Source organism: Hirundo rustica, chromosome 4 (genome assembly GCF_015227805.2).
Source record: "Hirundo rustica isolate bHirRus1 chromosome 4, bHirRus1.pri.v3, whole genome shotgun sequence".
In the NCBI taxonomy this organism is placed as follows: Eukaryota; Metazoa; Chordata; class Aves; order Passeriformes; family Hirundinidae; genus Hirundo; species Hirundo rustica.
This window is the reverse complement of record NC_053453.1, coordinates 9,049,388-9,074,919: the sequence shown is the minus strand read 5'-3', so window position 1 is coordinate 9,074,919 and position 25,532 is coordinate 9,049,388. Positions and strand designations below refer to the sequence as shown.

Here is a 25,532-nt window from a genome sequence, read left to right as displayed (position 1 = left end):
TCTAATTTTTTTCCCCAAACCCCAATATTTTAAAAGATATGAAAACATTTTTTCAGAGTTTACTTTTTTTTTTAATTGTTTGTTTGTTTGGGTTTTTTTTTTGTTTACTTTTACATATATTCTTCTGCACCAGATTCAGTCCATGGAGCTGGGAAAGAGAATTGGCAAATGCTTCATCATTTGTATTTCAAACTAGATTGGACATCAACTCCATCTCTTTACCAAAGAAATCCAGACAAGGCACTCAGCTTGCTCTTGATTAGCTCAACTGAAAAAAACCTGAATTTTTAGAACATCCTCTTTCTCCTCTTTATTATAGAGATAATATTTATATTTGACTATTTTAATAATTATTAAATATAATTTCTATTACTAGTGCTGTAATCAATATTCATTTTCAGAGGAGGAAATATTCCACTCCTGGATAAATTGCATCAGATGACAACCTTGTATGCAATATGATATTTAATGCAACTGTGTAGGGCTGAGGAAGAAGAAAGCAGTAACCTTTAATGAATTTTCTTCCTACTATTTTAATACCAATTACACTATTTTAGAATCATGACCTTCCTCTTCCCATTTCTGATTATTGTGACAAACAGGACAGGAAGACAGAAAGTTGGCAAAGACTACTTTTAAACAGTAATGAAGCTAAAAATAAAGATAAGGCAGCAGAAGAATTAGAAGTTAATGTGAAAGATGTGCCATTTGCAGTTTCTAAACCTAAATATGTAACAAAAAAAAAAAAAAAAAAAAAAAAAAAAATACCAAAAAAACCACAACACCAAAAAACCCCCCAGAATTTAAGGCACAGCAATAGTTCAAGACACAAAATAAAAATGAAAATTCTTATGGTTGGCCTGGAATCTAGACTATATATTCACTCCATATACATAAGGAAAAAGCTCCTTCTTCCCCCTCAGTTTCAGATCTATTATTCTTGTTCCAAATCATTGTTTGTCCATTGCTGCAATAGGTCAAGAAAAATCCAGATAAAAAAATAGCTCTGCTTGATTATATGCATACGGACTATACCAATCATCCTAAATATGCAATATAATGATACTTATTACAGAAACACAGTAAATAATCATTAAAAGATGTTGACAGGACCATGAAAGATTTGGGTTGGTTCCCTACTCTATTGTTTTCTATGTGTTTTAATCACTGTTTTAAAATTTCTAGCAAACCCAGAGTTTACAAAGAAAAGAAAATTAATGAAACATTGAAATGTATGTAACAATCCAAATGAACATTCTAGACCAGTGGAAAAGCAAGAACTAAAAAATTAGTCCAAACCATCAAAATCTAATGGGTAATGAATATATTAGTGACATCTCATCTTCACAAAGTATCAGGCTTTGCAGGCATGTTGTTCAGTATTTTTTGGGTCCAGAGATGTTAACAGAAAGTCAAATTATTGTTTTGGAATCTCAAATATTTCCATGCTCACTGGGACCTATAGCAGCCTGAGGCACAGAGTGATGATACATCCCCTCACAGATAAGAAATGACAGTATTTATGGGTTGAGAACAGAACTGTTGTGTGTGAGTGTGATTTGTCAGAGATGTGCTCCCAAAGACTGAAAAAGGCAGAAGTGATTAATGGTTTTTAGCTGGTGAAGCTGTTGGAAGAAAATGTTTCTGGAGACACAGATCCAGAACAGAAGTTTAAGGAAACAGTATTACACAAAACAAGTGAGGGGTATAGAGTATCAGGATAAACATGAAAAGAATACTAGTTAGAGAACAAGAAAAAATGGCTAACCATGAAAATGGTTCTTCTAATCATTCACTGCACAATGCTACCACTGAGAACTTTAGCTAGGATGGAAAGACAAGAAGCACAAATTTTAAACAGTTTAATTCTGAAAGTCACCCTCCAGTAACAGGCCATAATGGCATGTTTAATAACAATATAGAGATGAGTAATGCCTACTTGAAACCATAAATAACTAGATGTTAGTCGGTGTCTAATGTAGAAAAATAGTTTTGGTCATTAGTTCATACATATAAAATCAATGGGTGCAGAGATTTTGTTTCAGTTTATCTCATTTTAAGTGAAAACTGATTTTCTGGATATCCTAAGATTATTAGCAGTTTAGGAGCACCTAGACCTAAATTTTAAAAATGTTTCTATTTCATATTTTGCAAATTTTGAAGAATTTTTGTATTAATTTGGTATTATTTAAAATATAAATATTGTACATTATTTAAGCAAAAGAAACAACTCTTAGCTGAAATATTTTGATCCTACAAAAAGTTAATGTTTAAAGGGTCTCAGCTTTATTAGCCATGTATTTATTTGCTCTGAGCTAAGATTGACAAGAAGATATTGTTTAGCATCAATCATGCACTGATTTTAGAGCCTTGGCAAGACTAGGATAGTGAACATCAAGTCATCTTCCATGATGAACATTGCTTCTATAAAATTCCTAAGTCATCAAATCAAGTATCCATGTGCTTTTACTTAATTTTCTGATGACAGTATTTATGTTCATAGATTTTGCTAAGACTATAAACAAAAGAGCCTTTCTATGAACATTATAGAACTCATAAAACTTGCAGCACCAGCTGTTTCTATTTCATCATGAAATAGGAAATAATTTAATTTTTAGATTCCTCTTCAGAAAGCACCACAATCATTCTGGTACCTTGCTGTAGTTTTGGCAGCCAGGATCCAGGCTGCTGAACAGTGATGAAGGTTATCTTGAATGGCAAGGCACTGATGGCATTTACCTCAGAATGCATAATCTGTGTGCTCTGTGTGTTAGTGTGAAATTCCTTACTCTGTTGTTTGAGCATCATTTTGCACATAAACACTAAGTATTGAATTCATGATGAAAAATTTTTCCTTATCTGCTCTGGTCTCTTTCTGGAGAGCATTAAATCACTTAGTATCAGTTGACGATCTCATTTTTTTACTGAAAATATATGTGTTAGTCAATGTCATGGAGGAAAGGCTGAATTACATGGATTTTAATCTGAAATTGTGTTGCAGATTTTATCATCATGAAATTGATCTCCAGTTGTTGAACTGCATGTGGAAAAACCAAAACACTTGAAAACCTTCAAATTGTTCCTAAGTCTATTCTTTCTTCTGTATAACCAGCTCAAGCACAAATAAAGCACAAATTTGCTCATTCTCAGTTGGACACTAGATTTCCAAACTGTGTTTAAACACTGACTATTCTGAACTGCAGGAAAACTATTTATAACATGCTTTTTAAAAAATGCTTTGAAGTTTAATATTAATTATTGGTAATCTTATATTTTCAGCAGAAAATTCAAAAGTGATGCCAAAGACTTTCAGAAATAAGGATCAGAAATACACAGAAATATTTGAAAGCATTTCCATGTTTCTCCCCATTACATAATTATAAAATGTTTAAGACAATGAAGTTAAAATATACTTTATTTCAAATGTCTACTTTTTGTGAGCAGGACACTTTTCTTGATTCATCTTATTTCTTAATTTATTACTAATTTGTCTGTATAATATATCAACATGGTTAAGATGCACATCAAATTGCTAAAATAAAAACAGAATAAAAAAAATTGATGCAAAAATGAGACTTCCAGAGTCTTAGATACTCTACTGATATCTCTGGCTCAATTAACACATTCAAAACTTTTCTATATATCAAACTCTTTCTGGGCTTTGAAGCAAATGGAGCTGATTATCAGTCTGTCACTTTCCCCATTCCACCATTTACTTTATTGACTGTATTGTCCATATTTCCAGAACAAGTCAGACAGAAAATCCTCCTCCATTAATAAAAACGTTCTTGTTGTTGTTGTTTTTAAAATATTTCCACTAGGAATGAGTAGTAGAACGAAAACCAACCCATGGTTATCTGGTTTTGGTTTTGGTGGGGTATTGTGTTGATTGCTTTTTTTGTTTGGTTGGTTTTTTTTTTTTTTTTCTTTTAAATGGGGTAGGAAGAAATGTGTTTCAAGAGAATCACTATCTATTTATTCAGCTTGAAAATGACCAGGTCCTTTTTCTTCTATCTCTCCATAGGTAGCTGAAAAACTTTCACTGTGTTTTTTTTCTCTACTATACAAAACTCCTTTCTTTTTTCCTTTTCAAACCTTGAACTTCTTCAATATAAAATTCAGATTTGAATGTTATTTTCTACTAGAAAATTTTCATCAGAATTGAAAATTTTCAATCATTTAAATGAATATCCTTCCTTCCTGCTCCCCACATTCTGTCAATTTAGGGTTTCCATTTCTTATAATAATCAGAACTGAGAAATTTTGTTTTAAAGAATGTACAAAAATTTCCTCTTATTTGAAATACTGGAATTATCAATTCCAAGTGGAAAAAAAAAAAAAAAATCTGCAAGGCATGATCCATAGTTGAATGAATTAACATAGTGTATCATTAACTTCAGAGAATTATATATGAGCTATCAGATTAGTAATTCTACAATACAAGCACAAGCCTCTGTGGTTTCAAAATTCAGTGGAAATACTCCAATCTGAACATCATATTAGATTCATCATAATAGATCAAAAAGGGTTCAGCAGCAATGATGTAATTTTTTTTTTTTTAATCTTCCCAAATAGAGCAAAATATTGCAACATAAAGATAGTAAAAGTCATGTTTTAAGAAATTCCAAAATAAAATTGCATTAATGAGTGCCAACTAGAATTTGGGATTCTGATGTAACTTACAAGTGTTTTGGCAGTGTTGCATCACTTATCCTTCAATTGTAGCAGATTATATTTGTATAAAACATGGAAATATTTTTATGTCATATTTTCTAAAGAAGTTTTTCAAAGAGAGGTTTTATGGAATATTATCACTGGATTTTGGGTAATTTTTTTTCAAGTCTAGTTACCCATAACATGGGAAGGAAAGAGACATTTTCTAATTTATGAGTTAAAAATCTAAAATACAATAATAGAAGATTTTCTATGTGCAAGGATTACAGACATTTAGATATTAGTATCTTAGAATCTATATAACACCTGTGAACTACATGCACCCAAAAAAATACCAGCGCTTTTTTAGGAAATGAAGATTTCTTAAAACTTAAGTGTATTAAAAAAAAAAAAAAAAAAAAAAAAAAAAAAAAAAACAACCTAGAAAAAAATGGAGGTAATTCTAGCAGAGAAAACAACCCCAAATCCCAAACCTAGCAATATCCCAAATTACTCTAACCTAATTACGGGGTTTGAGAGCCTATTTGTGGGCATAGACTAGTGTTTTCTGAACTGCACTGTGTATTTCTTTATAAAGCTGCATGGAAAGTGCTTTAGGAAATGTAGCTCACTTCTGAAGTGAAGCAGCACAGCAGTTCGAGTGTATCTGCACTCGATCTAGTGAGAATGTTAACTTGGAAGAGAAGGACCCAGATGGGACAGTCTCCCAACTCTTCCTACTCTGTTTTATATCCACACAAAGCATTAAAAATATCATTTAGAGATCCCAGTGTAGGCCCAGTAAGATGGTCAGGGCTTGAAGGAGAGTGTCTGTTCAAAGAAGAGAGGTTAAGGAAACTGAGCTTGAAAAAACCACCTAATGGCTGTCTTCATCTCTAAAATGAAGCATTACTGAGAAGAAGTCAGACTCTTCTAAGGGAGGCACAATGAAAGATAAAAGGCACAAGTCGCACAAGGGAAGTGAAGCACTCTTTGACATGAGAGCAGTGAATTGTCAGAACAGAATGCACAGAGGGACAGTAAAATCTCCATCCTAAGAGATTTTCAAAATGCAACTTGGCAAGTCCTGTAGACATCTGATCTAACTAAGAAATTAGTCTAGTTTTGAGGTCAGCATATGGGGGATTGTATAACCTCCACAGCACCTTTCCAACTGATTTCTGGTGGTCTGTGATGATTGAGAAGTTTAAATAGGAAACGTTTTCAAAGTATTATACAGACACCAACATCTTGATGGATATACTGCTACAATGTTGTGTAAGGAGTGAAAGATTAGGGAGTTCAGTATTTATTTTAATTAAATTAAAGCTTTTATGTTCCATAACTGCAGAGTGTCTGAGATAAAAATACTCTCCAGAAAAGTAATTTGCTTTTTGACATATATGTATGTGTCTGTGTCTGTGTCTGTGTCTGTGTCTGTGTGTACACCTATGGTAAAAAATGTTACTTCCCTAACATTGTCAAAACCTCTTCTTTTCCATCGTGAGTTTTTGGGCCAAATGATGAAGAAAAAGGATGAAAAGAGATAAAATGTGTTCCTCTTCCTAGGTTATCATTCCTCAGACAAACAGTGCACAAACAGGCTGTAAGAACATAAGGACTCAGAGAAGCCTACACTACCACTATCACAAGAATAACTTTTACTGTCTAAAGAAATATCGAAAGGCACTACAAAAAAATTCTCTATACTAAGTGTGCCTGTTCAAATGGGCAAAGGACAAACTCACTTATTTGAGCCCATTCTTCCTAGAAGACCATGATATTTCTGCTGTTGATTATAACTTAGGAATCATAAAAGGAGCATCAATATGATGTAAGTGATTAATTAACCCAGACAGTAAAATCTCTAAAACAAAGACAGTAATTTCTTCTAATGTCAACTCAGACAAGAAGCATAATTTTCTTTCACTGCTGCCCCCTTATATCATATATATACAACAAAAAAAACCAGCTATGAAGGAGGTTACAGAAAATGTGTTCCAGAAACTAATGAAGTAAGTATTACCTCCAAACTACCTTAGTCTTATGTCATTGTGTTTTAATAATGCTATTCAGCAGCTGAAAATAAACACAGTATTGAAATAATCTTCCCTACATTAAACTTAAATTTTAGGTGGGTAACTCATTCTGATTCACTCCATCCATCACCCTTGCTGACTATCTTTTCACCTCTGGCAACTGCTGTCTAAATCAAGGCCTTATCCAGATTTAGAGAAATCAAACCTGTTAAACTTCTCATCACACACACACACACACACTAAATAAATCCTAAGCATATAATCTTCCTTCAGATCTTCCTCCATACTAGTTATTAAATTTCAAGCCTTCACTCTTAGTTAATGGTTGGCCCATGTAGTCTGCTTGGCCATAATGCCCCAGGGAAAAGGCTTGCCTGGCAGTGTAAGAGCACCAGCACACTCAATGCTTGAGCCGGATTTGGCATCAGCAAACAGCTTGCAAAGTGAGTAAGGTGAGATAATCAAAGCTGTATTTTGATAGGAACCACTTAGATTGGATGAGAGAGAGAGTGTCAAAGAAGGACCAGCTGGGAAACAGAAGTAGGATTTAGCAAGGAGATTAGAGGGAAGATATGGACAGATGGAGAATGTGAACAGAAATTGAACTAAGACCCGAATTCATGATGTACAAAATGCATGAAGTTCTGAAGGAGAGCCAAAAGGCAGGCTTCCTCTGCAGTCTCACACCAAGGGAGAAATTTCAGGCTCTGCATCAAAATTTCAAAGAGGTGTCTAAACCATATCTTGTGACAGACTTACCCCTACATTCGGAGTTTCTAAAGAGTTGATTTAGGCAGTGCAGCACTAACCAACCTGGCTACTGTTAATTCCTCTCTCATATCTTCCTTCATTTTAAATGCAGGGACTGCAAGCATTTACCATGCCATTATGGATTCCACTCCCTGAGCTGACATTGCAGCAGGTAAATCCCTTTTTTTTTTTTTACCAGAGTTCAGCTCCTTCTTGGTAACAAAATGGAAAATTATTTTGAGAAATTGAACTGAGAAGTTAAGCACAAATGAAAACTTGCTCTCTCCAAGTGAGCTTTGAGGACTGCTGACAGGATAGCTTCTGAAATTCTGAATTGGTGTCAGCAGAGTCAACCTTGTCCTCTAAATAAGAAGTTTGTCTGCACTATGATGCCAATCTGTCAGCAGCCATTCATCTTAAAAACATGCTGAAGAGACTAGAAAATAGTGGAAAGACTTTTTAAATGATGTTTCAGTGAATTACATGAAAGTGATTTTAATTTTTTTTTCTTTAATTGAGCTTTAGCACCTAGAAAACAATTTATAAACCTAATTTTAACTGAATCATAACTTTTTCTGTGCAGAATTTATAGAAGGAAACTAGTACATAATTAAGAAAATCACTGTTTTAAGAGAAAAAACAAAACAAACAAAACAAAACAAACCCCCAGGAAATAAGAACACAGAAGACTCAGACTTTTTGAGTGACCATGGGACCAAAAGCAGTCTCAGTCATCTAGAACCTTACTTTAGTCATTTGAGAAATTAGTGGGATTAATTTTATTCCAAAGTAAAGCTATAAGATAAGTGGATTAACTACTGCACCCTTGGAATACTTCTGCCTGTAGATTGTAACAGGAATACACAGTGACCAGATCAGGTGGGATTTTCCACCACCAGTATCTAATTTTAAACATGCTATTTCCAATCCTTCAGGTTAGGTAGACTATGTTGTGTCAGCAAAGAAAGACAAGAGACTTCCAGTCTTCAGAAGAGAAATGGAAAAAGTAAAATAGGGAATAAATGCCACTTCATCTAAGGGATGGAAGGAACAAAACAGGGGACATTTAGGCTATTTGATTATGCTTGTCTCAGCTTCCCATCTTCTAAATGAAGCCTGCATCACTGAAGTCACTCACTATAGAAAGGGCCATATATGTCTCAGTGGTTAGTTTACTCAGCACTCTGTATTGTATTCACAGAAATTAACAGCAAAGATGTGCATGATACTGTGTAAGAAGAGCCATGAATACTATAGAAAGTGGTTTTCAATTTTAGAATTTAATTTTTAAACATAATTCTATCACTCATAGTGCTCAAGGTGTTCTTGGCTTGGAAAGGAAATCAGTCATGTAGGCTATCTATCCCTTGATTTTATTCCCAATATTCAGATGTAGCACAGTTTCATTAAAATATACCACTTCTAAGGCATCTGTGCTATTGCAATTAAAAAGTTCATATCTACTAAATATCCCAGGCTACAGATGGAGATAATCCATCCTGTGACTCTACTGGATGTGAAGAGTGGTTAATATTTGTCCTATTAAAGTAATGTTTAACACAGTGAAAGACTCTTATCTTGTCATGCTTTGGTCTTCTTTCTAGATAACATAGCCAGATCCTTCAGAGGCCTAACCAACATTGTCATTTTATCCTTTATCTTGTGCTCAACTTTGAAACTTCTCATCCTCTAGGTCTTCAGGGGTGCTGAGCTAAACTGCATTTAGTATTAAAGCTGAACTCTCACCAGCCACTGAGCAGGGTAGAACAACTGCAACATGTATCCTACACAGGCACCATTTGTCAGCATATCCCAACAACACCACTACCTTTCATGCAAGCACTTGATATTTTTAAGTCATATTAAATCTGAACATTTGCTACTACACTGGACTATTTTCACTACTGCTATTGCCTAATCATCAATATTCCTGTTTTGGTTTGTTTTGTTTTCTTCTGTACCTGTAATGTCTGTATCATTATTGAAATTTTAGAACATTACTCTGAATTGCAATTCTGCTTTGCAAAGTAATTGTCTTTCCTATATCAATCTAAAAATGCTACATGAGTAATTTCTTCATACTTTAAATTGGAATTGAATTATTAAAGAGTAAAGCCTAGGACAAGCCCCTGTTTGATACACTTAAAACTGCTTTGCTGTTTGAGAGTAACCATATTGACCTAAGATATTTACTTCCACCTGGCAGATGAAAAGAAAACTTCAATTTAAAAATCACCATTCAAAAAAAAAAAAAACCCACCAAAAACAAACAACAAACAAACAAACAAACAAACAAAAAACCTAAGCAATAATGTTGTGTTGGAGTAAGAATGCAAAGAAGTGCAGCAGAAGGGACTATTTTTATTAATATTTAATAATTAAATTTGATTTTGCATCAATAATAAGCAAAACCATATGTCTATCTTAACAAATTATTTTTAAGATGAAATCACTGTCTCAGAAAAGCAATGTCTGTTTAGAAGGATTTTGAGGGTCCGAACCAAAGTAAAGTTAGTTCTAACATAGGCAAGTTTTATTACTTTAAAAACTAAGAAACAAGCAAACAAACAAACAGTTAGATGCCATTAGCACACGTTGCATTTTGAAACACTGATAGCACAAGAGGATCTAGTCTAGCCAATATTTCTACAGATAAGAAGCAAACATTCAGAGAGCTGGTATACAATTGATGAAGCTAATAATGCTGTGAAGAGTATTACAACCACAAACACATCTGGCTCAAAGATTACTGGGCTATCTTCATGTCATCCTTTTGTTATTTTTATTTTTTGGGGTTATTATATGGGGTATACATAGCTCAGCAAATATTTTTCATATTTTTTCCTAAGGGAATAATGTAGAGATTTGAAATTTTTAGTATCTCGTATGCTAAAAACAAGTTAGGAATTATTATAAACAAATCAGCCTTCTTCAAAAGAAAACTCAGTAGGAAGCTCTGCCCTAAGTGTAACTCAAACAGACTCAAATCCCAGTAGGGAAAACCAGTCCAAATCAATGCCTGGCTCCTTTTGGAAAAAAAAAAAACACAGTACAGCAGATAATTTACATCAGCTAATTTGATCTATTGTTCAGCTTTTACTGCACCAAACAACTTGCTAATAAATCAAAGCACTTTCTTTCTAACAAAGATTTTATAGGCATTGTTCTTCTTCTCCTTTTGGAGAAGGTACATTTATTTTATCAGTATAGTTCCTACAGCTTCAGTCGAAAATGCTCATAAAATTGTAGACAGAATAAAATGCAGGAAGCCAGAATTATCAGGAGAACCTATGAAAGAAATCCTCTTTTTTATTTCAGTCAGACAATTCCACTGGTAGAACTTTCACCTTCCTATTCATGCTAACTACGGTAATCTGTAGCTTGAGAGGAGATGAAGATCTGAAGCAAAACAGAGCTGAAGTAGGTCAAAGTTTGCTCAAGGATACACGCCCCTGTGTCTTTCTTCTGTGTCTGCTTGGTTTCACTGTATAAATTTATACCCAGTATTTATTACTTTAAAACAAGGAACATGATATTTACCTATTTCTACACCAAATATTCCAAGCATTCTTAAAACAGATAACTACGGTAACCAAGTCAACCAGAAATTTACATAAAGATACTATTGTATCCTTGTTTTTCTTTATGGAAGATAAAAGACTGAGGGATGGGTTTCATGGCCAAGAATGGTTTTCTTAATGTCTATATAAGAGGTGGCTTAAAAGGAAGATGGATAAGCTGAAGAATGTGAGAAAAAGCCCAAGTGATATAAAAACATGGGTCTTTGTCAACTTTGCCATAAATCTCATGCTTTATAAAAAATGGTTAAGGAAAAAGAGTGAACACTGTAACAATTCCCTATTATGCATGAATGTCCCTTGGTTGAATAGAGAAGGTGTGAAACCAGAGAATACAAAAGTATCAGGAAGAAAAGACTGACCCAGTTAAATGTGCTTTAGAAAATAATGTTAATATGACATGTTGCCCAAATGTGGGATATTCTATCTCTTTGGAAGACCTGGAAAGATGGAAAAAAGGTGCTTCACTTGAGTCACATAAATGTTATTCCAAAATATTTCAAATACTTCACAGGAAACAGTAGCATGAAATGTTAATAGGACTCTAAATTGTAAATAATTCAGAACACTAGTGGGAAAAATAATCTTAAATCTAGGTAAAACCACATGGTAAAAGGAAAAGAGAGATAAGTCTTATTTTATTATTTACACAGAGATAAGATTGCTGAGAATTGTTTCTAAATGTAACAGAGATTGTCTCTGTAACTCACTTCCTAGCAAATTTATTTGAAGGACACAAAAAAAGCATGTGACAATATAGAAGCACAAAAGAAAATTGGTCGAGAACACCTACACCTTCTCTGGATTGCTGGCCTGAATTCAGTCTCAAGATAAGATTTCTCTTCCATAAGCAATGAACCATCATTATTCAGGCCTAGTGACTTAGCCTGATGCTAAGTGTATCAACACACTGTCATACATTCCTGCTGCAGTTCACAAACTTCATAAAAGCCATATGAATTATGCAAATCAGACTTCTCCCAGATCATTCTTCAGGTCTGGTTTATGCATGCGCAAAATGAAGGACTAGTTGCCACCAGTGTCTGGAGAATTTTCACTAAACCACAGCCAGCGGTGTCACTTAGAAGCAAAGCTACAAAAAACTTTGCACTTTAAATTTAGATACTTCCAAAGATGTTTCCTCATTCAACACTCCTCTGTACTGAAACCCAAATAGCATCTGTTTCTGCAAAAGGTAGTTTCTCCTTTATATGGAAGTATAGTTTATACAAAAATCAAAACATTATTCCCTTTTTCTGGGCTGAATCACAAAACTAAAATGGAAAATAAAAGTCACTGAATTAAGCCATTTGCAGTACAATGATGTGACCACCTACGTCTCAGACCAAAAATCGCTTCTGACTATTTTGTAGTAACATTAAAAAAATATAACAAAGTACCAAGTTCTTTTAGCTGGACTTCAGCTCAAATAACAAGAAACCAAGGGAAACTCCTATGTCTTGTGCTTCAGCAGTAGAAGAATTATGTTACCTGACATTCTGGCATGATATTAAGAAATGAACCTACTCCCTGCTTCTGAGGAGCCTAAGCAAACAGAAATATCCACCTTCAAACAGGGTAATTATCCCTACCTTTTTCTCTCTATTCATTATCCAGGGAGAACATTCCTTGCTGAACTACAGGTCTGGTGATCAGCTTAGTCCTGAATAAACAAGCAAAACATCATGGATATGATATATGGAAGGTCTTAATTCCACTGGGAACTACCCTGTTTTCCCTTTTCAGTGCTCAGAATTATAGCATGTCTGTCACTGTAAAAGTCAGTTGTGGATACCTCATCTCCCTGAAAATATTTAAGGGTAGGTGGGATGGGGATTGGAACAGCCTGATATAGTGAAAGGTGTCCCTGGTGGCAGAGGAAGTTGGTACTAGATGAATTTTAAAGTCTCTTCTACTGTGATTCTGTGAAACCATGAAGTCTTAAGCTTCTAGTTTTAAAGTTGAAATATTCAGTATACCACAGAGGATGATACACATTAATGTGTTAATAAAACCATCTAAAAGAAATTCCACTCTTAAAACCAGTATAATTCAGCTCTTAATATAGCAATAGAAGAAATCTTGCATTTCTTATGCAAATAAAGGTACATTTTGAGGGGATTTTGCTTGAAATAATTACTTTTTTTTTTTTTTTTTTTTTTTTTTTTTTTTTTTTTTTTTTTTTTTACTACATTATGAAGGCTTGTTTTATTTTTTTGCCTTCCAAGTATGGTAAATCACACCAGATAAAAATGTCAAGAAAAGTCTCTCTTAATAAACATATTGATAGGATTTACTCTAAGTGTTAAAGCTTAAATGTACAGTTTCTACCCTAAAGCTGACAGGCTGTTGACAGATGTGTCTTTGCATTAGTTTCATGAATACAAACATTTCTGCTGAGTCTAGGCATTGCTTAGCTGTAGATGTTTTATTTGTGTGACAGGTCATGTGCAAGATCTTCTGCAATTTGCCTCAGTTTAGCTGAACAGATATTTTGCATCCAAAGGCAAAAGGAAGACAACTCCCATGTTTAATTACACATATGCAATCTGTACAAGTGCTAAAGATGCCTGTGACTAACGTGTGACTTGATTCTGTGGCTCACTGGTGCAAAGGTGTTTCTTTATTATGTTAGATAGGTACTCACAATTTTTTTTTTTTTTTCTGCTGAATGGATGAATTGCAATCTTCACTTCCAGACTCTATTGAGAGTTCCTGATGCTCTCATGGAAACCACTATGGCTGTTCACTCAACTGAACCCTGCCATGATGGACTACTCAGCAGTTTAATAAAACCAGTGCTGGGGAGCTCACTGCTGCAGGGAGAGCAAGAGATACAATGCTCACAAAACAGCAAAATTGGGTATCTTTGCAAAAGGGTGGCTTTCATCAACATTTTTTGGTGCTGACAAGATACAATTGCTAATTTTTTCTTGACTCAGATATATTTGATTACAAATATGTATCACTACTAATGCAGCACATAAGAACTACAAAAGGGGACATAGTGGCAAGCAATACTTTCTCTTTGGATAAATAGAAAGCCATCATCTATATTCTCTCTAGTGTTCACATAGAGACAATGACTTTGACAGACAAGCAAGTGGAATTTTAATGTAACCACGCAGCTTGTTGTCAGAAAATTAAATGTGCCACCACTGAAAGTAATGTTACCTGGATTTTTTTATTATATGATTAGCTATCAGGTCACTTTTCAGCCTTTTACTTATACTAGATTAGATGAAACTTTGCAATAATTTCCTTTACAAGATGCATTAAAGAAGAAAATTATCTTTAAAGCAACAGTTCTAAGACAAAGAGAGATAATTTAATCATTTTAGTCATAGTCTCCGTAATATCTTTTCCCAAAATGTTGTAAAGAAACCATTTTCCATTGGAAGAAGTGCATGACTGATGAAAGGGCACTGTCTGAAAGATTAGGTATCATTTCATCATAAATCTTAGAAAAAGATATGTTTTATTCTTACTCTTTTAGTTCCACCAGTTGTGTAAGGATCAACTTTTTTGCTCAATTGTCACGAAGAAAGCACTTGTGAATCATACGCATGAATACATGAACACCCTTTCCACCTGCAATGTTTATGAATGCAGACAAAGACATAACCCTGACTCATGAACTATTAAAAAAGTGATGGGATATTCATCCATGCAAAAAATATTCATATACACATTCCATTTCCTTAAGGTAGTGAAAGATCAATCTTTCATTTCCATTTTATTCTTTTGTGTTCAGCTCTAGTAAATTCTCTTTTTCAGAGTGAGCTCTTTTGGAAGTTTTTCTGTACTGAACTTCACTCTTTCGAATGACATAACTGTCCCCTTCTACCTTTTCATTTTTTAAACTAGGAAATTAGGAACTCTACAGTCAGGAGGCACATAAGTGTACACAGAGAATTAAAAAAAACTTTAGCTGTTGTGAGCACTGTACATACACAGAATGAATAAAAAATAATCCCAGTATCAAAAATACTTTAAAGGTAAGGTAGTGCCTTACTTTCACACTTAGAAAGATATCCAAAAGTGATACTATATTTAAACTTAAGTATAACAACACCATGTGGCTCTAACAACAAAGATGTACAGTTGAAAAAAAGTCAATAAAGTTCACACTTTGCCGACAATGACATTGTGTTTACGCTTTCACAGAACTTTTGAATGTGATAAAATGTACAAAAGAAATCACTGTCTAGTCTTTCCTGTGCTTCAAGATGATACAGCCCTAAAACCATGGTTTAAACAAATGGACATGCTGGAAGGAACACTTTAAGTCTTGTGGAAACTAGACAATTTAGGTCTTGTACTGTAGAACTCTCCTTCATAACATAACTGGACTGAGTAACTGAGAACTGAAATAGAAACTGCAAAGGCAATTTATGCCCCTATTTCCAGATGCTGATGAGGTTAACTACATTTTTCAAGGATCACTCTAAATATTTTCTTTCTTGTTGGCTATATGCCTTTTCCTCCTTTAAACTTCACATACCTGATCTCAGCATAAGCTAAATGAACTCAGACACATAATGAAAAACACTCTACCTGAGAGTATAACAAGTTTAGTGCTTCACATAGCATCAAGGCTGAAATCAGCCATGATGAACATGGGAAGTTTGCAGAGCAGCTTCCTCAACCTCTGCTGCATGGCCAAGCTAGTGCAGTCCATTTTATATTCATGGAAGTGTTCTGAATTTCCTTGTGCTTGTCTACTTGCACCCTACCTTCCATAAAAATGTCCCACTCTTTTATTTAGGCTGCAACTACTTTGAGACATGGCTTATTTGGTGCCTGATAGCTGTACACTGGTGAACTCATTACTGTTTGAGTTCCAGGCAAAACTGTAGAGAACGTGTTGGTACAAAAAGGAACAGCATACTAGCTCTTTGTTTTCATGTCACATTAAATAATTTTTTGTGTGTTCAAACACTACTGTAAAGACCTTTAAACAACAAGTTGATTATAGAATTCATGGAAGGATACAATTTATATCAAATATATATATGTATCTGTGAAATAAGTGAATTGAATAATTTGTTCTCAGAAATAGTTTTACTATACCTTTACAATTATATAATATTTTACAATATTATACCTACTCTCCAATATTAAGTACAACCCAACACTTTTTTACAATCCATGAGCAAAATTCTTCAAATTCTGTCCCAAATTCTCTACGTGAAACTTCAGTGCTCATGCTAGTTTCCCCCACTGTGTTTATTGTTCATTAGCAAATTATATTTATATGAAGTGCCAATGCCATAACTCAGGCTTTCCCTTCAAACTTCCAAGTACTGTTTTCCAAGCAGTTACAGCATGGGAAGCATTTATACTGCACAAATACGTGAAGCTGCAGGAACTACTTGCAGTGGGAGGCTTGGAGGGTATAACCAGATAATGTGGCATTTGAAAGCCACTGCAAATTATCAGAGAGAACAAACCCCCTTTATCCTATTCAGTCTGTACTAATCACTTGCATTCACAGATAACTGAACGTAAAAGATAAATATTGCTGAATGGCAGCTCTACCAGAGTTCTGAAAAGATACTGACGCATCAACTGACAGAAGGGAATGGTCTCAGAAAAAAGGACAGCCAAGAACATATCATATTATAAAGGTAATTTTTTTTTGCAAAGACTTATTCCTCTTATTCACAAATATCAATTTGATTCCCAAATATGAAATCTTACTTCTTAAGGAAAAGAAATACTGCAGAAATGAAAATGTTGATCCTGCTGATGTCAGCCTCCTCTGACCCCTATAAGAAACAGCCCTCAAAATTGCATAACCTCCTGATAATCCTCCTCATGCAAAATAAACAAATTAAAAATGGATTTTGTATATGAGACCTTATGGTCTGGGAAAGAAAAAAGATGTACACACTGGGACACAAGATTATCCACAGAATCAGATGTGGCTAAGAAACATCATGAAGGTCAAATAGGATAGCTAACTAAGGGAATTCTAAATCTGCTGTTATCTGCCTCTCAGAAGGTACATGCAGTAATTTCAAGGTAAATGCACTACACAATGTGCCACAAGAGCTGGATGTTGTATGATTAGAAAGTGAATGTTTTCAGTTTTCTGGAGAATTGTCAGTAACCCCTATACTGGCAATGAACTGCCATATAAAACACAAAGTGCCATCCAAATTCTGAAAATGAACTTCTGTTACTTCCTGAGTATTAGGACTGTAATATGGGCTTCTCTGTTTCTGGACAAAGCAGTGAAGGAAATAACCATTGTTTTAGACAGCAGATATTCCTCTGGATTTTCAGCAAGGTGTGCAAAAAGACTACATATACAAGTATTGGAAATGAGTGTGTCTGTCTTCATGCTGTACTGATAGCTGTAGAATTGCATGTTAATTAAAAAAAAAAAAAAAATTAAGCAAATACTTCTTACCATAAAACCCTCAGTGTACTGAAACTGAGCTCTGGAACTGTCTTCTGCTGTGGGGCTCAGGGGCTTAGGATCAGACATAGAGCGTTGCATCATCTTTGCTGCCTTTGGGCTTGATGGAGGAACATTGGCCATGTCAGCATGCAGCATCTTCTGAGGGCTGATGTCATCAGTCACGGGTTTTTCATAAGGTACAAATGCTGACTCTATAACTTTGCTTGGTGAAACGGGTGAAATGGGTGAATAGAGGACTTTGGGAGATTTGGGAGGGGAAGGGACTACCTGCAATGTGGAGTCTGGACGAAGGTGGGATGAGTATCCTATCTCTAATGGTGTTGGACGTTTTTTATCTTTCTGAGGAGATGAAGCTGACAGATATTGGGGACTTTGGGTGTCTGACGCTGTCTCTGTTTGACATCCCAGACTCTCTCCTTTATATGTCTTTTCTGGAGCTGAAATATGCTTTATGATTTCAACCTTAGCATCCCATCGGGCCCTGATTGAAGGTGTTCTTATTGTTCCTACAGGTTCTGTTTGCACAGAAATCTCTGCCACTGTCTGAACTGCGATACTAGATACCTTGGAGAATGGTTTGGCTTTGTCTGCCTCAGTGGTGCTCTCGCTGTATTTCCCTACACGAGGCTTCCTTCTGGATCTGCTGGAAAGATCCCATTCATCTTGATCTTCATCATCTGTCTGAACACTTGTATCTACACTCTTCTTGGTTCTCCGTCTCCTGTTGGTGTAACCTCTTTCTGCTCCATCTTCATCATCAGTTTGCACTCCACTGTCCACTATTTTTTTGAAACATCGGGGCTCTTCTTCCAGAGTCTCCTCAAACTCCTCATAGGGACCACGCAATTTTGGCATAGAACTTCTCTTTTTCAATTGTTTCTCCTCTCTAACATCGATATCCTTAAGAGACATTTCTGAAACTGAGCTTAGGATACCAGACCTGGGTATGTATTGTGTGATGCCATCAGACTGAACTGAATACCATGCTTGACTTTGTGGAATTTCAATACCCAGCACTCCTGAAGCTGTAGTGGTTGTGTCATCAGTAGGCCAAAATTGGCCATTTTCTGTGCTTGCGTACTGTCCTTCCAAAAGTGTTTGATCTGTAGTAGTTTGTGGTGAGCCAGTTCCTGAAGGGTCATAACCATACTGATATATTTGACGAAGTTTTTGCTCCTCTAACTGTTGGTGGAGCTGTTGCTGAAGTTGTTGGAACTGTTCAAGCTGCAACTGCTGCTGGGCTAATGTCTCTTGTCTCATCATAAACTGAGCTTGTCGTTCCTCCTCCTGCTGAAATAAGAGATGATGTTTCATGGATTGCAACTCCTCAAGCTTTTTTTGCACCATAAACTTTTCTTGTTCCCTAAATCTTTGAATTTCCTGACGTTCCCATTCCAACTCTTCTGCAAAGCGCTGCTGCTTAATTTTCTCAAGCTCAAGAAGTTCCCGCTCCAAATCAAGCTGCTGCTGTTTTCCCTCTTCAGGGGCAATGAGAAGGGCAACCTCATCATCAACTACATCTGTATAAACTTCAGATGCTGTAGTTAAAGCAGGTATCAAGCTGGTTGGCTCAGTGGTAATCGTTTCTATAGAATGAGGGGGTAACCCTGTCTCCATACCAATGGCAGTAATTGCTTTATCTTTTTCAGCTGCCACAGTTGTCAAGAAACTATATGATCTTGGGAGTGGTTGAGTCTGTTGCAAAGTTGATAAAGAGGGCACTGAGTCAATTGTTTGGAGAGTAGGTAAATCTCTGACACTTGTACTGAAAATAGAACCGGGTTGTGTGGTAATGGCAAATGTGGATGGGATTGGAGTCGCTACTGAAGAATAAACAACACCATTGGATGATCTTAAAACACTTCCAACGCCAAGCTGGGAACCCACAGATGACACCATTCTTGCTTGGGAATACTGTGGTGTACTGAGCCCGAGGCCAGAAATCTGCCGAGTCTCTGGATATGGACCTGTAGTCTTGCTTGAGTAATCCATAACCTCACCTGAAATTACAGGGCAAAGTTACAGTCCAGTCCCACAAAAGAATGCTGCTTTGCGGATTCTGAAAGTCATCCCATCTTGATGAAATAAATGGGAAGGGAAAACTGCATGCAAATCTTCAGGTTAATGATCTACTTTAGATGTGAAGGAAACAGCATTTCTGAACATGCAGGCACATGCAGGCACCTCTGTGCAAACAAATACGTAAAATGAAGAAACGAAAAGCACGTGTAATCCGGAATAATTTGTCACACTGTCCAAAAGAAAACAAAACAACAGAAGGAGGGGAAAAATAATACAAAAAAAAAATTATCCTGAAATGAGGTGAGGAACATCAAAATTATATTTCAAAGAAAGATCTGCTGCTGTGTCATACTGACCTGTAGTTACTCTTCCAGAAGTAAGATCTACTGCTGCATCAGTTGCCCCAACTCGATAATCAAAGCTATTCTTGCTTCTGTATGCAAATAGTCCAGCTTCTGATAAATTTGTGTCAGACATAGAGGGTTTCATACCTCCAATCCCTCGGTAACCATATGACCCCGAACGATCATATTGATAATGGTCATCTCTGTAGCCAAAGCGATCTTCAGGAAGTGTAGTAGAAGGCTGCTGTGCTGTACAGCTCCTACCAAATGGCAATTTATAAACCATATCACAGCAGACAGCTCTTCTCCCCGCAGTCAGATCTACAGGCTTTTCATCATCTTCTATTACTGTTGTTATACCTGAAGTAGCTTCATCCATTGTTACTACTGTTCTGTGGGATTTTGTAGTGCTAAGGTCAACTGCTCCACTCTCTGCTGGCTCCTGAGAAGTGGAGAGATCAGTCCAACCATTTGTAACACCAACAGGTGGTACAGTAACAGGCTTTGTAGTAGCCCATGTCACTGCCTGTGGTGAAGTACCTAGTGATAAATTTATTGGCACTTCCTCTCTACCTACAGAGAATGCCTGGCTGCTTGTTACTCTGTATGCAGGCTCAAAATGTTTTGATGTTGTTAGCTGAAGTGGTGTTGTCATTGCATGTCCCAGATCCACAAGGCTGTCTGTGCTGGTGGTGTAGCTCACAGTGGCAGTGCAGGTCATTACTGTTACTGTCTCAGTGACTACAGGCAGAGAAGTATCACCAACATATGCAGTGCTAAGATTTATTATGGATGGCTGGACAGTACTTACTGGTCGTCCACTTGTGTCACTTGGTGGCATTTGCCTTCTTACATCCATGGAAACAGCAGAAAGATCCATACAGCTGTCCCTAGTTTCAATGTCCATCTTAGTTAAAGTGCGAAGGTCTATGACATTGCCCAAAGGATGGAATCTTCCATTCTCTCTGTATCTGGGTTGGTCTACAATATGTAGTGGCTCTGGAGGTATAGTAATAGCAACACTACCTAAACCATAACCAGACACTGGACCCTTAACCACAGACACTGTGGTCTTGGTTATGTCTGTTGTCACTACTTCTGATTTTGAACTAGGTATTTTTTCAAAAGTTGATTGTGTTGTCACAGGAATAGCTTGGAGTGCACCTGAGAAATACATACTCTGGCCTGCCATACTTTGAATATCCATAGTTTTCATGGATGCAGTAAAAACTGGTTGCATAGGCTGGGGAACCTGTTCTTTAGAAGGTGCTTCTAAAGGCCAGCTGGTAACAGCCTGGCTAGTTATAGCTTCAGTGGGAGTTCCAGGCTCAGATGGCAATGTGATGACAACATAGGTTTCCTGTGAGGGTTTTGCCAACCTTGGTGAAGATTTATTAGAGTGTGGAGACAAAGGGGAAGTGGGAGATGGTATTTTGTATTCAGCTGTGGATACCAAATTCAGAGTCATACTTGAAGTCAGTGACAAGCTTGCTGGTTTGGGCTGTGTTTCTGCTGGTTTATGAATAGCTATTGGGAGGGGAGGAACTGCTGGTTTAGGAGCAATTGGGGGTTTAGTTACTTCAGGGGGCCTGTGACTGAAAACAAGGCCTGCTGGAATGGAGGATGGTTTGGGTGGTACAGGAGGTGGTGTTGGGGTGTAGGTTTTTGTGATAGGTACTACATGATCCTTTATAACAGCTGTGGACTCTAGTGTTGGAACACTTGTGACTGGAGGTACCGCTGTGGGAACTGTTGCTGCTGGAGCCTTAACCTGTGACTTCTTTTTGGGATAAATGGCTGGCTTGGGTAAAATAGGTGGTGGTGGTAATGGTGGTGGAGGTGGTGGTGGAGGAGGAGGAGGTGGGGGTGGAGAAGGATGTGCAGAAGAATCCAAAGAAGAGCTTCTAAAAAGAGAGAATACTTTGCCTGAAACAGCAGGAGCTGAGGAAGGCACAGAGACCATGCTGGTCTTACTTACAACACTGTGAGTGAGTGCAGAAGATGTTTCTGATGCAGGCTCTGTAACTGGTACTGGTGCTATACATATAGGTGGTTGCTCAGATGCAGCATTAGTCAAATCAATCCTTGTCATAGCAACATCCAATTCTTTGTGTGGCTCTTCATGATGAATTTTGACACTGTCAGCCTCTACTGTACTTATAATTTTTCTAGCTACTTCCTTCTCTGCTTTGGAGGTATCAAAGGTAATGGTATCAGCTGCATATTCCTTGGACTTTGTAACTGTGGTTGCCACTAATAAAGGTACAGTGTCAGGCAAACTAACGGCAGTTTGCTCCACACTCTCTGCATCTGATTCAAGAGATGGTTTTTTAGTGGCTCCAGCAATAGGTTCATAAGGCATGCTCACTTCAGGGTACTCTTTTGATGTTAAGGGAACCTGTGTTACTATGCTGACACCTTCAGAATCTGCTGGTTTACTTACACCATCTGCTGGACTTACAAAACCTGTGGCTGCACTATCTATAGGTGAGGAACTATCTGTGGTACAAACTGAAGATGTAGATGATGTTAAGGAAGCTGTATCAGAAGGTAAAACTGATGCAGCACCTTCTGATGTCTCAGAGTATGTCAATATTGATGTTTCATGAGAAATTATTTCTTGAATTTCTCTGGCATAATCTGTTAAGTATTCATCTTCAATTTCCTCTGCTGTAAAATGCTGTGTTATTTTAACATCTGGAATAGAAAGTGTTGTGCTACTAACAGGTGATACATCTGAGATGGCTGAAGTAGTGCTTGATGTTAAAGATGTACTATCCACTATTTCTCCACCACCAGATGCCTTTGTATCAGATGTGGGAATGAAATCTGAAGCTGGTTGTGTTGGACTAGACCCTGGGGTTAGCTGCATTTTCTGTCTTTTCATAAGCTCTTCATAAGCAGCTTCTGCATCTAACAAATGCTTTTCCTCAATGGTGGAAGTTACTGTGCTGTCCAATACAACTATTTCATGACTTTCTGGGATAATGTAAGAACTAGAAACAATATCTTCTTGAGGCACAATAGTATGTAAAGTCTCAACACCATAGTAGTCTTTCTCTAGATCACTAATTTTCTGTGGTTCATCATAGACCTGTTCTGAAGCTCTTGTTTTTTTCTCTTTTCCTCTCTGTTGTGTATATTCACTGCTCTCATCTTGTCTCATAACAAGATTACTATCAATAGTTCCATTGTAAGTATCCTCTACTAAAGATTCATAAATATAATCCTCTATTAGCATTCCACCATATAAAGATTCTTTTTCAAATACTTCATCTTTTTCATTTGACATTTGAAATGATTTGGACTTATGCATCATCTCCTCATATACCTCTTCGGCACTTTTCAATGTCTTTTGACCACTCTCTTCTTTTGGGAGTCCAGCTGGTTGTTCATCTGTTGGTGAGTATAGAGAGACAGCAGTAGGCAATTTGTAAACTTTTTGCACTTCTATTATTTTTTCTGGGCTGATTTCAAGACCTTCAGGTTCTGACTCAATGCTGGGTGAATATTCAGAACAGGAAGATCTGTGAAGTTCTTCCATTTCTGCAGCCTGTCGTAATTCTTCTGTTGGAGATGCATCTTCAATGGGAGAAAGATTACTTGGTGGAGTTTTTGGACGTTCCCTTCTTCTCTGGGCTCTGAGTTCATCCTTGTCCTTTTTAGATTTTTTGCTAGAACTTTTTCTTTGTTGCTGTTCTAATTCACGTTGTTTCTCTTGTTCCTTTAGCAGTTCTTCCTCTTCCCGTAGTTCTTCTTCTTCTGAAGAATCTTCAATAGTGGGAAGAAGAGGACCATGTGTCCGATGCCTTGCTTTGCGCTGTTGTTTGCTCTCCCCTCCCAGTTTTTTGTGACTAGGACTACTGTCACTGTCTTCGTCAAGTGATGACACTGAAGTAGGAGATGTACCTGGTGTGAAACTAGAAGCATGTAAACTAGAAGATCCTTCTCCTCTAGATCTATCTTCTGGGGAATCTGTAAGACTCTCCATCTCTAGCTCAGGCTCTTCATCAAAATATAAAATACCTTTCTGTTGTTCAGATACTTCAGAATATTTGTTTGTTATTGTACTATTTAGTTCTATTGTTTTGAAACGTCGAAGGCCTCCTCCTCCTGACACTGCTAGTTCTTCACTGTCTTGACTTTTACTTTCCCTGTATTTTGGCTCTGGGCTTTCATCAAAAGTCTCATCATCATCATCGTGCCATGAATGTCTTCTTCCTGCATCCTCATCATAGCCTGCACTACTTTTCCGTGCCATTCTTCTATGTTTTCCAGCTGTTCCTTTGGCTTTGCTTTTCACTTCTTCTTTCTTTTGGCTTTCAGCTGCACTGATCTCTTTGAGTTGATTTCTAATGAATTCATCATCTTCAGAACCTGAAGCATCTTCATCAGCACTCATCTCTATAATCTGTTTCCTAATGAAGTCTTCCTCATCACCTGATCCCTGACTGTCATCTCGTTTGTACTCATCACTGCTTGAAGAACCAACACTAGTTCTTCTTTTTCTCCTTGGGACAGGTGAATTTTCACTCTCACTGCTGTCTTCCACGGAGTCATAGCGTTGTCTTCTTGCTGATGTTTCATCTTCATGTTCTTCCTTGTAGTCTGCCTGTGAGGAAGCAGTTCCTTTGTCCTCTTCTACAATGGTTCCTTCACCTTCTTTGATAGCTTTTAAGTTTTCCTCATCTGAACCATAAGATTCTGGAGTGACGGGCAAAGGCTTTGTTTTAAGTTGATCCTTTGTCTGTTCACCATATGTTTCAGAAAGCTCTTTCCTTTTTGCAGATTTTTCATCAGAAAGAGTGCTTGCCTGAGCTTCTAAAATTGAGAGTACAGTACTTTCCAATTTAGCTAGATCTGAGGGGCTTGGCGGACTTTCTTGTGAAATAGTGTCTTTTTTATTAGATTCTTTGATTAAATCCTTTTCATCAGTGGGGATATGACTTGGAATTTCACCAAGTGAACTTGATATCCCATCAGAAGAATACCCGGTGTCACTCAGACCTTGTGGACTTTTCTGTTGCTGAGAGCTTGATGTGTCTGATTTGTCATCCTCCTTTTCCTAAAAAATAAATACATAACGCGTGTGTATATATTTTTATATAAATTATTAATGTCTCCTGGCAATTAAAAACATGGTTCTGCGCAGGTTTTTTGGGGGTTTTTTTAGGGTTTTTTTGGTTTTGTTTTTTTAAGGATGAGTTAATACCTCAGATGAATACTGAACACTAATTTTGTTATTCAATGCTATTAGAATAATACAAAAATGTTCCTTAAATTTTGGGTTTTTTTGCATTGACTCTAACTAGACTTTGCATGGCTGTCCACACTGGCAACTTATTTTACTAGTTTCAAGATGAACTTCTATTTTTCATTATATAATTTAACTGATTTAAGAACACTTAGTAATGATAACCTGCCATTTGATCACACATTCATGGACAAGTTGCCCACGGGTTGGTTTATTTGAAGATTTTATTTACTGTTTCAAAGCTGTCTACATGGTTTTTGATACAAAGTAAAACATCGCTTGACAAATGTCTGCAGAATTCCTGAAGTATGCTCCTTTCTTTGACCATTTAACATTTTATAATTGTCTAGAAATTTGTCAATCTTCTCACATTTTGTAGTCATGGCTTAATTTTGTTGATTGAAGTATCACACATTGCAACATGCAACACCATACATAGAGTACTGAAGCATGATTTAATGA

The 25,532-nt window shown here is 36.5% G+C and overlaps 1 protein-coding gene across 8 annotated transcripts in view; it reads right to left on the bottom strand.

The window, feature by feature from the left end:
- Window positions 1-25,532, bottom strand: part of PCLO (piccolo presynaptic cytomatrix protein) — a 326,032-nt gene that overhangs the window by 149,110 nt on the left and 151,390 nt on the right. For 7 of the 8 annotated variants that reach the window (XM_040061464.2, XM_040061465.2, XM_040061471.2 and 4 more), the window contains exons 5-6: window positions 19,829-24,881; window positions 17,439-19,450 (exon numbers count right to left, since the gene is read on the bottom strand). In XM_040061464.2, the coding sequence (XP_039917398.1) occupies window positions 17,439-19,450; window positions 19,829-24,881 (7,065 nt within the window). The remainder of the gene's footprint in view (window positions 1-17,438; window positions 19,451-19,828; window positions 24,882-25,532) is intronic. The other variant, XM_040061472.2, reaches the window with a different exon arrangement.